General features: G+C 35.0%; 1 protein-coding gene across 1 annotated transcript in view; it reads left to right on the top strand.

Annotated features, from left to right (window-relative positions):
* Positions 1-2,096: 2,096 nt before the first annotated feature.
* The window catches only part of Lipi (lipase I), a 39,309-nt gene continuing 27,454 nt past the window's right edge, over positions 2,097-13,951 (top strand). Inside the window, exons 1-3 of the mRNA XM_076911193.1 lie at positions 2,097-2,243; positions 10,765-10,812; positions 13,292-13,677. Coding sequence (XP_076767308.1) covers positions 2,198-2,243; positions 10,765-10,812; positions 13,292-13,677 — 480 coding nt within the window. The 5' untranslated portion in view covers positions 2,097-2,197. The remainder of the gene's footprint in view (positions 2,244-10,764; positions 10,813-13,291; positions 13,678-13,951) is intronic.

The raw sequence follows: 13,951 nt of genomic DNA, 5'->3' as shown, positions 1-13,951 counted from the left end.
AAACGTATTCTATTCTTTGTACGTATTTGTGAATTGCTTTAGTGATTTAACACTACGCTATGCTCTCTTAGCTTTATATACATTTATGGACTTTAATTTTTAGATCTCTTATTCTCCATTTTGAAACTCAGCTCATACGCTTGAATATTTACTTAGACTTTGATCTCAACAGATAACTCTTTTTTACTTAAGTGCATTGTATTTTCTAATTCATATTGAACAAATGACTCTGGGAAATGCGAATAAAAAGTGTTTTTGTTTTCAGCATTTACTAGCCCATTAGTCCCATATAAAGCTTTAACGGAAGCATATGCAATACTCCATAAAGAATTGGGCTGTTTTGTATCAGAATGTTTTATACTTCTCCTTGTATGAACATACCAAAGTATAAAAATATACATGTGTATGAATTTGGTTTTGTGTGTATATTCAAGCCTGGAGTTGACAAACCAACTGCTAGTTATATAGCTAGATGTGCAGATTTCTAATTTCACTTCAGTGACTCATTCAGAAAGTGTATTCTGCTGGGATTTCCTCTACTGTGCAATCTAGAATCACTGGCTGCCTCCCATAGGTAGTAACATAATTCCCTAGCTATAGTTTTCAAGCCCTCTTTATTTTGAACTAGTGTTGCATAATTCAATATAAGCATCGAAGGCAGAGCCTGACACCTTTGTGACACTATAATAAATACCTGCTGAAATTATATCTCTGAAATAAATGAGCATCTCTAAGGTGTATCCCCAAAACTAAGTCTGGGGATCTCAAGAGTTGCTTAGTAAAAATTGTATAAATGAATTTACATATGAATGAATTAATGAATGGAAGAGCTTGGTAATGGAAGTTTTCTATAAGTAATGATATAAATGCATTATTAATCTTCACAGTACATACAATTAGAGAAATTCTGTCCTGTTAGACATTTGAGGCCATGGTAATGATGTTGAGATGAATTCTTTGGTTCCCATTTTTTTCTGTGCATTTGTGATTTTATTATGGCGTGGAAGGAGCTTGCCGTTCTGTAACAACGTCCTTTGGATGTAACTGCTGACTCAGAGGTTAACATTCTTGAACTCTTATGTTTTTAACAGTGTCTTGTCACTGTCTGGCTTCCATTTTTCCAGACTTCAGATTAGTGTCTGCTGACCATTGTTGTAAAAAAAAAATTCCAGATTTACTGTTTCATTGAAACATTTCCAAGATATGTATTTTCTAAAAACAAATTTTGTTTTGAACTTTTGCTCTGTGTATGAAGTTATTGCTTTTTCTTGCTTTCTCAACATTCTTGCTGGGAAAGAAAATAGGAGAAAAACTAAATAAGCATTAAAGAGAAAGCTAGTAATGCTTTTAAATGGGTTTATACTAAAACCAAAAATATTTTTTTCTTTTCAAATTCTAGCTCCAAGCTAGAATATAACTTTTATTTAAAAATTAGATGTTATTCCCCTCCAGGTCTGCCCTCTGACTGCACTTCCTCACCCCATTCCTCCTACCCTGTCTCCAAGAGGATGTTCCTACCTACCCCTTACTGCCTCCTCCCTCCCTGGAGCCTCAAGTATCTCCAGGGTTAGTTTCTTCTCTCACCGAGGCCAGATCAGGCAGTCCTCTGCTGTATTATATGTTTTGGGGGCCTCGTACCAGCTCGTGTATGCTGCCTGGTTGGTGGCTCAGTGTCTGAGAGATCTAAAATAGCTACTGTATTTTTGGATGCATAATGACATATGCACAAAAGCCTAGGCAGCTTCATGGGTGTGGATTTTGTTATTGATTTTAGGTCTGTGATGAACTCAGTTTATAATCAAGATGATCATAAAACAGAACTTACCCTGACTCTTTCCATTTCTGGGATTTCTAGTAAGAATTTTTTTCCCCTATGCTTTCCACAAACATATCCTCCCATGCCACTTCTAAAACTCGGAGGTTAAGGAATGAAGACATCTACAATTAGGTTTCTCATTCCTATCTGTGTGGCTGAACATTTGTGAGTTATTACAGAGTCTTTCACTTAGACATGCTCTCTTAGCACACGCCAGCAGGAGATGACAGACTCCCTCACCTTTTCCAGCCAGGGGAGGAGCAAGAGTCATTTTTATAGGAAAGCTTGCTGGACGGAGACAATTCTATCACACAAGAACCTTAATGAATTACAGAACTTTTTGGTGAATCCCAGTGTTTCTTTTACAGTTTCTGATTCCAAATGAGAATATACATTTTTCTGTGTTTGATATGCTGGGCAAGATTTGGTAAGATGTTTATTAATAACTTATCATTAAAATGTCTGTAAAATAATTAATATGGACTGTATTATCTTATGCCATCATAGTATGAAAATCTTGCTATGATTATGATATTTTATACCAGATGAGATTGCTATTATGAAGGTATGTGTATGCTCATATATGCATGTGTGTGTGTGTTTGCTAACTGGGAGCTTTATGATGTATTTATTTGTCAGAAGATTAATAGCTAGAAAACAAATATGCAAACAGAGAATGAGTAGAAACATTCAAGAAAAAAGTATTTAAGGAATAAGGCATTAGTTCAGTGTCTGAAAATTATGACTTATTATATAACTTGCTTCTGTTTCAGTTGTCTGAAAAGTCTGACATTTGAAGAAAATTATTGAGTAGGTAACATATCAGTTGCAAAGCAAGACAATTATCAATGCAGGAGGACTTCTATTTTTCTTCTTTCACATAATAAAATTCCCAAAGTGTCTAATGGTAGTTAGCAAAAACTGCAATTCTTCTCCTGCTTAATAATGGTAATAAAGCTTACTAATGTTAGTAATGTGACTTTCTACTTTATGGGTGAACTTCTTGTTCTAGCATGAAGGAGAATGAGTTGTTGGTCACGGTTGAGCAAACCATTCTAATTTATGTAAATAAAAACAGTAGCAAATTCACAAGTCAAGATGAATAGCTCTCTGGTGGAATTTTGTTAATGGTTATTTTTTTATGTCTTATATGTCTTTTATAAATTTGTGAGTATGCACTCAAATAACCACAATATACCAAGTAAAAATTAATATTTTGGCTTTTATTTTCAGTTGGTTATTTGATATACCCCTAGGTTTTGGAGGTGTTTGAGCTTCATATTGAAATAGATAATCTAGGCAATAGTGCACAGTTTATATTGTATATCTTACTCATTGAGATACCTTTTTAGGTTTGTGATACATGGTCTTAGCATCTTGACTGAAAAGCTAGAGAATCTTGAACTCTATGCTACCAGACTTCCCTTCTGATATGATAGTTTATAGTTATTTTGATAGCATAGTTTACACACTTCTGGTCCAGGCTTTCAGAGATTTTGGTTATGATTCTAACTAGGATTAGCCAATTTTCTATGTTTTCAACAGGAAAAATGGAGTTATAATTGGTACATATATTTTATTTCTGTTGAAAGTTTAGCTCGTTTCTAATGATGAATACAATAAAACAGCAAAATTAAAATTAGTTAAATGTTTAAAAAGTATTTATAGAATACAAAGCAAGCAGAAAGGTAGCTAAACAGATTGTATAAAGCTGTTTATTTACATGTTTATTCAAATTATATGCATATATATTCTTATTGCACTTGCTAACTGCTAAAGTTTCAGTTCTGTTGTTCCTTTTATTCTTGAGGCAAGAAGAGGAAAATATTTCTTTAAAGGGTTAGATAAAAAAATAGTTGAAAATTTGTGAATCAATGTTGTGTGTTTTTAGCTCTGCTATCTGACAGTGAAAGTAGTTTTAGATTCAGTGAAAACAGAGCATTGTGGGTCCGTTTACAAAGCTTTATTCGGGAATACTATTGGATTAGTTTTAGTTTTCAAATATCGCAAAGTATTGACATTTCTATTTTTTCACTCATTTAGAAATATGAAAGTTATTCTTTGGCTACTGTTCATTTTTTGACTTTCATGAAATTGTTTGTCAATTTCTATGTTCTACTCCTCTGATAGACATATTTAAGACAGATTAATTCAGCTCTCCTTTTTCATCTCGGAGGTGAAAAAATTGAAATGTAGAGAATTAGACTCATTTTTTTTCTAAAATTATACACCTTGTCCCGAGCTGTATAGTTCAGATAGTAATTTGTTTAAAATGAAAAAAAAATTCCCTTAGAGATTATTTTGAAGAGGTAGAGTTTGAGGTAGTATCAGAGGAAGATGTCTTGGTAATTTCTAGTATGTGTGTGCATTGTTCAGTTGTTTTCCTTGACTGATATGAGCATTCTGAATTTTTTAGCTTCTCCATCTCTGAATGGCACAAGGCAGATGATCTGTTCTCAGCATCTGCCAAGTGTAGGGATGAATTTGAAGTCCAAGATTCTACTAGTAGTAGATAGACACTCCTTCAATTCAGTGTCATCTCCTTCAATTCAGTGTTGAGAGAAATATCCTGTTAAGTGAAATACACAAGCGAAATTTGTCTCAAAGACGGTAACAATGGAGTCATGGTTGCATGAAACATTGAGGAATAATGGACCAGGGTGGAGGGGGTCCTCCCAAAGATACAACAGCACAGTAAAACAGAAAGAGTGAACTGTCTTATCCATTGCATATTATGTCAATATTACCTAACAAAAATGTTCTGTGTCTGACCAGATAAAAAGAAAGACAGGCTAAGTTATCATCACCAATGGATACCGTAAGTGGTAAATGAGAGGATGCATGTTTTCCCCTTTGATCTTTACACAATATAGATGTATTGAATCATCATACTCCATTACTTTTTTTAATGTATCATAGGTGTTCATTCTCATGGGTTTGATTTTGTTATGTGTAGCACAAAAATTATTTTAAGAAGTCCTCACTCTCTTCACTCTGTTATGACATTCATTTGTCTTTTGCATCAATTTCTCCTACTCATAGTACTAAAACCCTAACTTAGAATTGAACTGTACATAAATGAATTGCAGTAAAATTAATTCTATACTTGGACCAAAGTGTATGTTAGTGTTTAATCAGATCTTCTCTATTCTTATGTAGAATTCTTTTGCCTTTCAGTATTTATTTTATGTGAGTATATATTTTTAATCTCTTCTCTTTTCCCCCCAGTCTATAATTCATTCTCTGTGTCCTTTTTCTCCTATTCAGCCTTCTTCTTATTTAGTCTCCAACACCTCTTTAAACTAGATTAAACTAATTTATGATCTCCTGTCACTGAATCCAAGTACTTTATAAGTTATAACCAGATGTGTTCCTTTTAACTTGAGCTCCCGAAAGAATAAAGCTCCGTCGACAGTTACTCACTCCTGAAGTATCTGCTTGCATCACAAGTTCTGCATGTGGTCTCTTGCTAGGCATAGGTCAATTGAGCCCTAAAGAACCTTCATGGTTGTCTAGTCAAATGAACAGAACACCAAACGTAATAAACAACAAAAGCCACCTCCCCCATAAAATTCCAACCCCAAATCTCCAAAATTAACTAGTGTAGAAAAAAGCTTCCAAGAGAAACTAATGGAGAACTGGAAAATACAAATGTAGTTTATGGATATACTAATTGAAATATTAATTTATTTGCTTCTGGCTTTTTAAAAATTATAGTTCATAATTGCCATTGCTTATATAAGGCAGACCATTTATTTCTTATGTCAGTTATCCAAAATGCACTTATTTTTTTTTCCGTTATTATCCTCATATTTTTAAACTAGAACTAAATGCCACACACTTTAAAAAATAATGACTCATACTCATGATTGTTAAAAACAATTCATACTGTGGCAGATGACTTTATCCTTTCTTGCTTTTACTAGGATAATTACTACTAGGGTTTCATTATTTTAATAAGCCATACTTCTATTTTCATATGTGGGAGAGTATTCATTAAAATTATGTTCTCTTGGTCTTGTTTTATGGTATTTTTTTGTGAGCAGATTATCTAACAATTTTGATTTTTAGATTTTCTAACGATTTTTTATTTTTTTTGGCTGAGTAATGAATAATCTACATTTTATGTAGCTCATATGTGTGCATGTCAGTTTATATTTGATATTAGAGTTAGGTATTTTAGAGTTTTAAGATGACTTGAAGCTAATATAGTGGCATATACCTGTAATTCAAGCATTTAGGAGGCTGAATAACCATTGAGACTAGGAGTTCCTGGCCATCCCAGGAAAATAACTGAGACTCTTGTCTAAAATAAATAAATAAATATGTAGAAATACATACAGGTTTATTTTTGTATCTTTTACAAGTTATTAGATGATTGCTAATCATCTAAGATTAAATCTAAATTAGATGATTTTGTATCTTTTGAAAATTTACTTAATGTATACTTAAATGCAGCAAAATGTACAGATTTAACTGAACACATTGACACATGTTGAAAATTATATGTACCATATTTTACAAGATACCAAAAATTATATCAATTAGAATTTTAGGATTTTAAAAAAGATTTCCTACACCCTAATTGTCATATATCCTTTGCAATTAATTTATTTCCCACTCCTGATTCCATGTAATCCAGGCCTATTCTTTGATATTTTAGATTAAATATCCATTTTCTAGAATTTTACGTAAATGATTGTTTTTCATTTTTCTAAATGTTTCTATATCTTCTACTTGACATATTTTTACAATTGACCAAGTTTGTCTATGCAGCAGTAGACAATAAGAACTCAATTGTTCATGTGTTTCATGATTGACATAACGGTTCCTTCAAGAGTAAGACATTTTTGGGAAACATGCTGTATGAACTTGTCCATGCTTTTCTGAGGATACATTCTTAGTTGTCAATGACTAACATCTAGATATAAACTGTTATGGTTTAATAAGGTATATATTTTCACTATAAGAATTTATCAACCTGTTTCCAAATTTATCATTTTTTCCAATTTCTTCCACAGTTATGTACTCAATATGCTAGACTTACAGGTTGTAATACTTTCCCTTGTAGTCTTATAGATTTTTAGCATTTTAATGTGTGTATAATGGCATATTGGTTTGGTATCAATTAACATATTTTAGATGGCCAATGATATTGGGTATCATTTCTTGGGATTCTTGGTCATTATACCAGACTTCTACTAAATATCTTTAATTTTTTTGACATTTATATGTATAGTTCTTATGTGTTTAGACATTCATGCATGGCTTTTAAATATGTGTTTTTTTCTGGTGTACATACTGCTGTGTATTAATATTCTTGCTAATATTATTTAAGAAACACTCCTATTTTATTAGATAAATCACAAATCATTTATTTTTCTTTGATTATATGTTTGTAGCTATCCCACAGATCCTGGTGATCTCATCAGTGTGTATAGAAGTAAAGGATATGTCTGCCACTATCCAGGAATCATTCAGTAGGGAATGGTATGATCCTCTAACCCATGATGGGCCCAGTCTAGTATAGGGTCACTGCAGGCTGAATCATCTGTGAAGATATCATGATTACATTGAATATGACATGCCCAAAAGACAATATTTTACAGTTCTTATCCCTGTCTTCTGGTCTTAAATATTTTCCATCTGCTTTCTCTTCATATTTCTTGAATATTAAGAAGATGGCATAAATGCCCTGCTTAGGACCAAGCATCACTTTTCTAAGTACTGTGAACAACCATGCATCCCTGTATTTGTCACCACTTATTGTAAAGAGAAGGCTTTTTTGATTGAGGTGAGAAGTATCATTAGCCTCTGAGTTTTGTGAAGCCGTTGTTATTAATAGCTGAGTAATCCACTGTGTAAATGTACCACATTTTCTGTGTCCATTCCTCTATTGAGGGACATCTGGGTTCTTTCCAGCTTCTGGCTATTATAAATAAGGCTGCTATGAACATAGTGGAGTGTGTGTCCTTAGTACACGTTGGAGCATCTTCTGGGTATATGCCCAGAAGTGGTATAGGTGGGTCCTCAGGTAGTAGTATGTCCAATTTTCTGAGGAACCGCCAGACTGATTTCTAGAGTGGTTGTACCAGCTTGCAATCACCAACAATGGAGGAGTGTTCCTCTTTCTCCACATCTTTGCCAGCATCTGCTGTCACCTGCATTTTTGATCTTAGCCATTCTGACTGCTGTGAGGTGGAATCTCAGGGTTCTTTTGATGTGCGTTTCCCTGATGACTAAGGATGTTGAACATTTCTTTAGGTACTTGTCTGCCATTTGAGTTTCCTTGGTTGACAATTCTCTGTTTAGCTCTGTTCCCCATTTTTTACTAGGGTTATTTGTTTTTCTGGAGTCTAACTTCTTGAGCTCTTTGTATATATTGGATATTAGCCCTCTATCAGATGTAGGATTGGTAAAGATCTTTTCCCCATCTGTTGGTTGCTGTTTTGTCCTATTGACAGTGTCCTTTGCCTTACAGAAGCTTTGCAATTTTGTGAGGTCCCATTTGTCAATTCTTGATCTTAGAGCCTAAGCCATTGATGATCTGTTCAGGAAAATTTCCCCTGTGGCCCTGTGTTCGAGGCTATTCCCCACTTTCTCTTCTATTATCATCCTGAGTGAGGTAACCCAATCACAAAAGAACACACATGGTATGCACTTGCTGATGAGTGGATATTAGCCCAAAAGTTCAAAATACCCAAGATACAATTCACAGACCATATGAAGCTCAAAAGGGAAGACCAAAGTGTAGATGCTTCAGTTCTTCTTAGAAGGGGGGACAAAATACTCACAGGAGGAAATATGGAGATAAAGTATGGAGCAGAGAAAGAAGGAAAAGCCATCCAGAGACTGCCCCACCTGAGAATCCATCCCATATACAGTTGCCAAGCCTGGATACTATTGTGGATGCTGGGAAGTGCTTGCTGACAGGAGCCTATGATATGGCTGTCTCCTGAGAGGCTTTGTGAGAGCCTGAAAAAAAAAAAAAAAAAAAAAAAACAAAAAAAAAAAACCGAGTTGGCTCATAGCCAACTATTGAACTGAGTGCTGGGTCCCCGATGGAGGAATTGTAGAAGGGACTGAAGTAGCTGAGGGGGTTTGCAGTCCCATCGGGGAAGCAACAGTGTCAACTGGCAAGACCCCCCACACCCCGGAGCTCCTGGAAACTGGACCACCAACCAGAGTACATAGAGGGACTTATGGCTCTGGCTGCATATGAGGCAGAGGATGGCCTTGTTGGACATAAGTGGGAAGAGTAGCCCTTTGGCTTGAGGGGGTTTGATGCCCCAGTTTAGGGGAACAATAGGGGGAAAAGAGGGAGTGGGTGGTGGAGAGACAGGGGGAGAAGGATTGGATAGGGGTTTCTGGAGGGAAGACCTGAAAGGAGATAACATTTGAAATGTAAATTAAAAAAATGCCCAGTAAAAGAACAAAAAGAAGTATCATTAGCTTTTAGATATAAATACATGTCTTTAGAAGGCAGCTTGTCAAGTTAGCCAAACAGTGGTAGTAAGACTCCCTCTTGAGCCTAAGATCTCCTCTGTCATGGAGTTTTGGATGGGTTTATATTACCAGGCATGAGTTCCTTCATCTGTACTGGACTCCAAATTCATCCAGAAAGAGCAGGTATTTACCTCCATAACAGCTGTGCCACTATTGCACAAAGTGAGTACATTTTTCCTGGTGGATTGGTACTGGTGTTCCGAGAACTCACAGTGGAGTAAAGAATGTTGACACCTCTCTTTCCCAAGCAGATGCATAGCTAGTGAGGAAATTTCCACAGAACTAGCTTAAATTCTCTGTATCTTCTACCCACAGGCTATGTTGTCTTTTACAACAGCATCTTATCAGCTAGGTCTGTTGGACAGCCAAGAAAAAATGACAGTGCCCTGTGTTATTCTGGGATTCTCTGGGGCCTTCTTAGACAATAGTTTACAAGGAACTATGACATATTTGGGATTTGGAGAAGCACATTACCTAGCCTTACATGGTAACACTTTTCTTCCCCTAACCCCATGCCCTCAGTGATTTAAAGTATTTGTAGTCTTTGGAGATAAGAATGGGAATCTTATAATAACTTCAGTTGAGGATGTGTCTAATTTTATATATTCCTCATCTACATTCTTTGTATTAGTAAAAGTTGATGTGCAACAGCATATGGATGAATTGTGTGGTTAATTTTCTGTGTTATTCAGCTTTTTAACATTTTAAGTTAAATTAGTATCTGTTTCCACAACCACTCTCAGTACTTCAAATGAATTTCTACGAATCATGTCTCTATGAATCTAACATTTTTACTTAAGAATATCATCGGGGGGGATGGGATAGGAGGTTCCTGGGTGGGATAGAGGAAAGGGGATTACATCTGAAATGTAAATAAAATATCTAATAAAAAATTTTAAAAGAAAGAATATCATCAGGCTTTATTTTGAAAGCAAGAGGACCTGAGTTTGAATCCCCAGTACTCATGAAAAATATGGGTATAGCTGTGAGTGACAATAACACCAGCAATAAGGGTCAGAGACAAGTGGGCCTTTTAGGGTTCCCTTGACTGTCAATTTAGCTAAAATCTAGTAGCTTTTGGGTCAGTGAGGTATCCTGTCCCAAGGAAGTCAAGTTGAGAGTGATAGAAGCAGACACTTGCTGTTTCTAAATGGTCTTCTCACAGGTGCATACACACATAGGAGTATGCACCCATAGATTGATGGGTATCACACCTGTGCATGTGCACAAACACACGCATCACCATAGCAATAAATGTAACATAAACATTTGTGAGTAGTATGTTTTTAGGAAAGGCAAAAAGATTATTAGTCTTCATGTATTTCCGTTGAAGGTCTCACTCTCTACACTTTAATCTCTTTGATGAATTGTGTCAAAAGGAGAAAAATTGGAGTTACCAGTACTCTGTTTGTAATCAGAATATTCTGTCTTCACCTTTTTAGGGCTTTTAGCTTTTTCATCAAAAGTCAATGGAGGTTCTAAAAATTCCGGTGAGTCTGATTCAGTGATTGTTCTCTACATCGTGGTGAGTTTGTTGAGTTTGCAAACAATGCCATCCAAAGATGTCCTTAGCTGATGAAGCAGCCCTCTTCTATTCTTCCAACAAGTGAACCCCCCCACCCCCACCCAACAGCAGCAAGTTTTAATGTTCACCGTTTGTCTCCATATTATCTCTACTCTTCATAATCTTAACTCTGCCTTCTTCCGTGTATTCCTGCAAGGAGAGATTTCATAGTTTATATGATTTTATAATTCCAACGTTTATTATGCAGCTGTATATTTTCCTTAATTGGAGTTTTAATCGTCCTGTTCTTGATCTGATTCTGTTTTTTATAACTTCTAAAATTTGCCTATATAGCTTTTTTTTCTTTTAAAATGACATTATTTTCTTCTATTCTGAATGGCAACACTATAGAGATTCAGCAATTAATGCTATGACTGGTAGTAAACAGGACATATTTCTGATGACTATTTGGATGTAGGTGTTTGTTCCTTACTGTCTTCTTTTTCTCTGATACTTATTACACATACAGGATCAAAGCTCTTTTAGTTACACACCCATTGTTAACCTGGGACTACTGTGCAGGTGTTACAGCCACATAACTAGCTTCTTTCCTCTAAGTAAGTGTAGTAATAATGCATTTGTACTTTCAAAGTTAGATATCATAAGTATTGTACACTACATTCAATGTTAAAATAATATTTGTTAGTTCTTGTCTTTTGATCTTGTCTTGTGATCAATTTAAAATTTAAATCACTGAGGTATTTACTAATGCTTTTATAAATATTTGACAAGTACTGAAAATTTTACTTCCTAACTAATGCTCTAGAAGTAGCACAATACAATGAATGCACTGATAAAAATATTTTATGCTCATGTTTATTTAATAATTTACAATTCTGGAAAACTACAAAAATCTAAATATAAAGGGGTTATGATTTTACTGCCTACAATGACCACTGCTATTGAACATTTTTAATTATTTCACTTTCTGGCCTTTATTCTTCTAGGATGGGTAGATGAATAGATGACTAGATAGGTAGATGATAGACAGATGATAACAGATAGATAAGGGTATTTTATACTTTATGCCTTTATACAAAAAACTTGTGATTAATATCTTCAGTATTAATATAATTGCTTATTTCAACTCAAATGTAAAATAAGTTTAATAATTGTGTCTAATATATGCACACTGCACACATACATATAAAACTTCCAAACAGTATTTTATTGCTGGCCTGGTTCTGCTTTTACCCTCGGGATATCAAGGCACCATTGCAAACCTGCTCAGAATGGAAGAAATGAAGCATACCTGTGGGGCAGGGTGGTTGGTTCCCAGGATCTCGGCTCAGTGTGGGCAGAAAAAGCTTTCTCAGAGAGATTTTCAATGAAACAACTTTCTTTTATTGGGGGCAAAAGGGGCTATATAAACCTTGGGGAGTGGGTAGGGGGTTTTCAGGGTTAGAGTACATTATTGGTTGGTACACAGGTGCTGGGAATGCTTCATTTACATGTAAAGGAATTCCAGGTGATTACTGGACATGGCCTTGTAGGCAGGTAGAGGGGATATTAAACCTGTAATTTGAGCACAAGACTACTTGACTGTCTTAAGGCCAGCAGAGGTGAGGGTCATAGAGACGGTTTGCATCAGAGCTTGCAGACCCAGAGCAAGTAGGGCACCCTTCTAATTCCCGCCATCTTAGGAAGAGATTTTCAGGATTTGGATACATCTCAAACTTGCTCTTGCTCTTGCCTGGCTCCCCTAGTCTCTCGACTTGCAGGCCCCACATCTTATCTTTCTGTCCTCTCAGCATTTGTTTATATCTATTTTGTTTATCTACACTACCAATCTTATTGGAATGATTTTTTTTTATCTCTTTCCCTGTCTTCTTTTCCTCTCCTCCTTTTCTTTGTCTTGTCAAGATCTTGCTAATTTGTTGAGGCTAACCTTGAACTGGAGTTATTTCTGCCTCACACTTTTCAAGTGCTTGCATTATGTGCCATAGAAGAAATTTTATTCTACTCTAAGTTTATGAGAAAAGTGGTACTGTATTATTTTTGTTTGTTTTAATATGGTTAATGGTGAGATAATTTTTTTATGTATGTAAGCACACTTCTGTAAAGCTTTTTTGAAAATTCACAATCAATGTATCTAGCTTTCCTGCCATCCTTCCCACTTGATTACTAATAGCAATGATTTATGTCAGAGCCATTTTATTTTATTTTAAAAGAATGTCTATAACTTTTAACCTATCACATTTGTTCATATTTGTCATTATTATTTTTTATTACTTCTAGTTCAGGAAGTCTTTTTGCCTGATCCATTGGCAGCTTTAACATTAGAGTTGCTCAGTCAAACATGTTACTGTGCAAATAAAACAGAATTCTCTTATTCAGTTGTATAACCTTATACCAACAAAACTGGTGTTATCCTAATGTTCAGACTGACCTTTTTATCTTTACAGAGACTAATAGAACATGTCTTGAATTCTCACGGTTAAATGCAATGAATTCCTTGAAAGATTTATTTTATCCCCAAGTAAAGATAAATCTGCTGATGTACTCAAGGAACAATGTCAAGTGTGCAGAACCTCTCTTCGAGTCCAATAACTCACTTAATACCCATTTCAACCCATTGAAGAAAACTGTCTGGATTATTCATGGGTACAGGCCGATTGGTTCCACCCCAGTGTGGCTGCATAAGTTTACTAAGCTCTTTTTGAAAGAGGAAGATGTGAATCTCATTGTCGTCGACTGGAACCAGGGCGCTACAACTTTCATTTATAGTAGAGCAGTTAGAAATACCAGAAGAGTTGCAGAGAGTTTGAGAGAGTCCATTGAAAATCTTTTGGTAAGTTGGAAAAGTTTAAGGTAGACACATGATATGCAATATATGCTTTGTTACGTGATACCATGAAATTAATACTTTTTCCATAATCAGTTGAAACTTTAACTTAGATATAGTAATTTTAAGCCATATTTTGTCTACTCTAAATAATAATTTCATATTTTATTTTTATATATTTTTAAATATGAGAAACCTTTTATTTTAAGTCATTAAAATTTAAAGCTCTTTCAAACTCCGAATTCAGACTGAATTAGTGATCTTATTTGGGGAGTGGACA

Source organism: Arvicanthis niloticus, chromosome 12, assembly GCF_011762505.2.
Source record: "Arvicanthis niloticus isolate mArvNil1 chromosome 12, mArvNil1.pat.X, whole genome shotgun sequence".
NCBI classification, from domain to species: domain Eukaryota; kingdom Metazoa; phylum Chordata; class Mammalia; order Rodentia; family Muridae; genus Arvicanthis; species Arvicanthis niloticus.
This window is presented reverse-complemented; position numbering and strand designations above follow the sequence as displayed.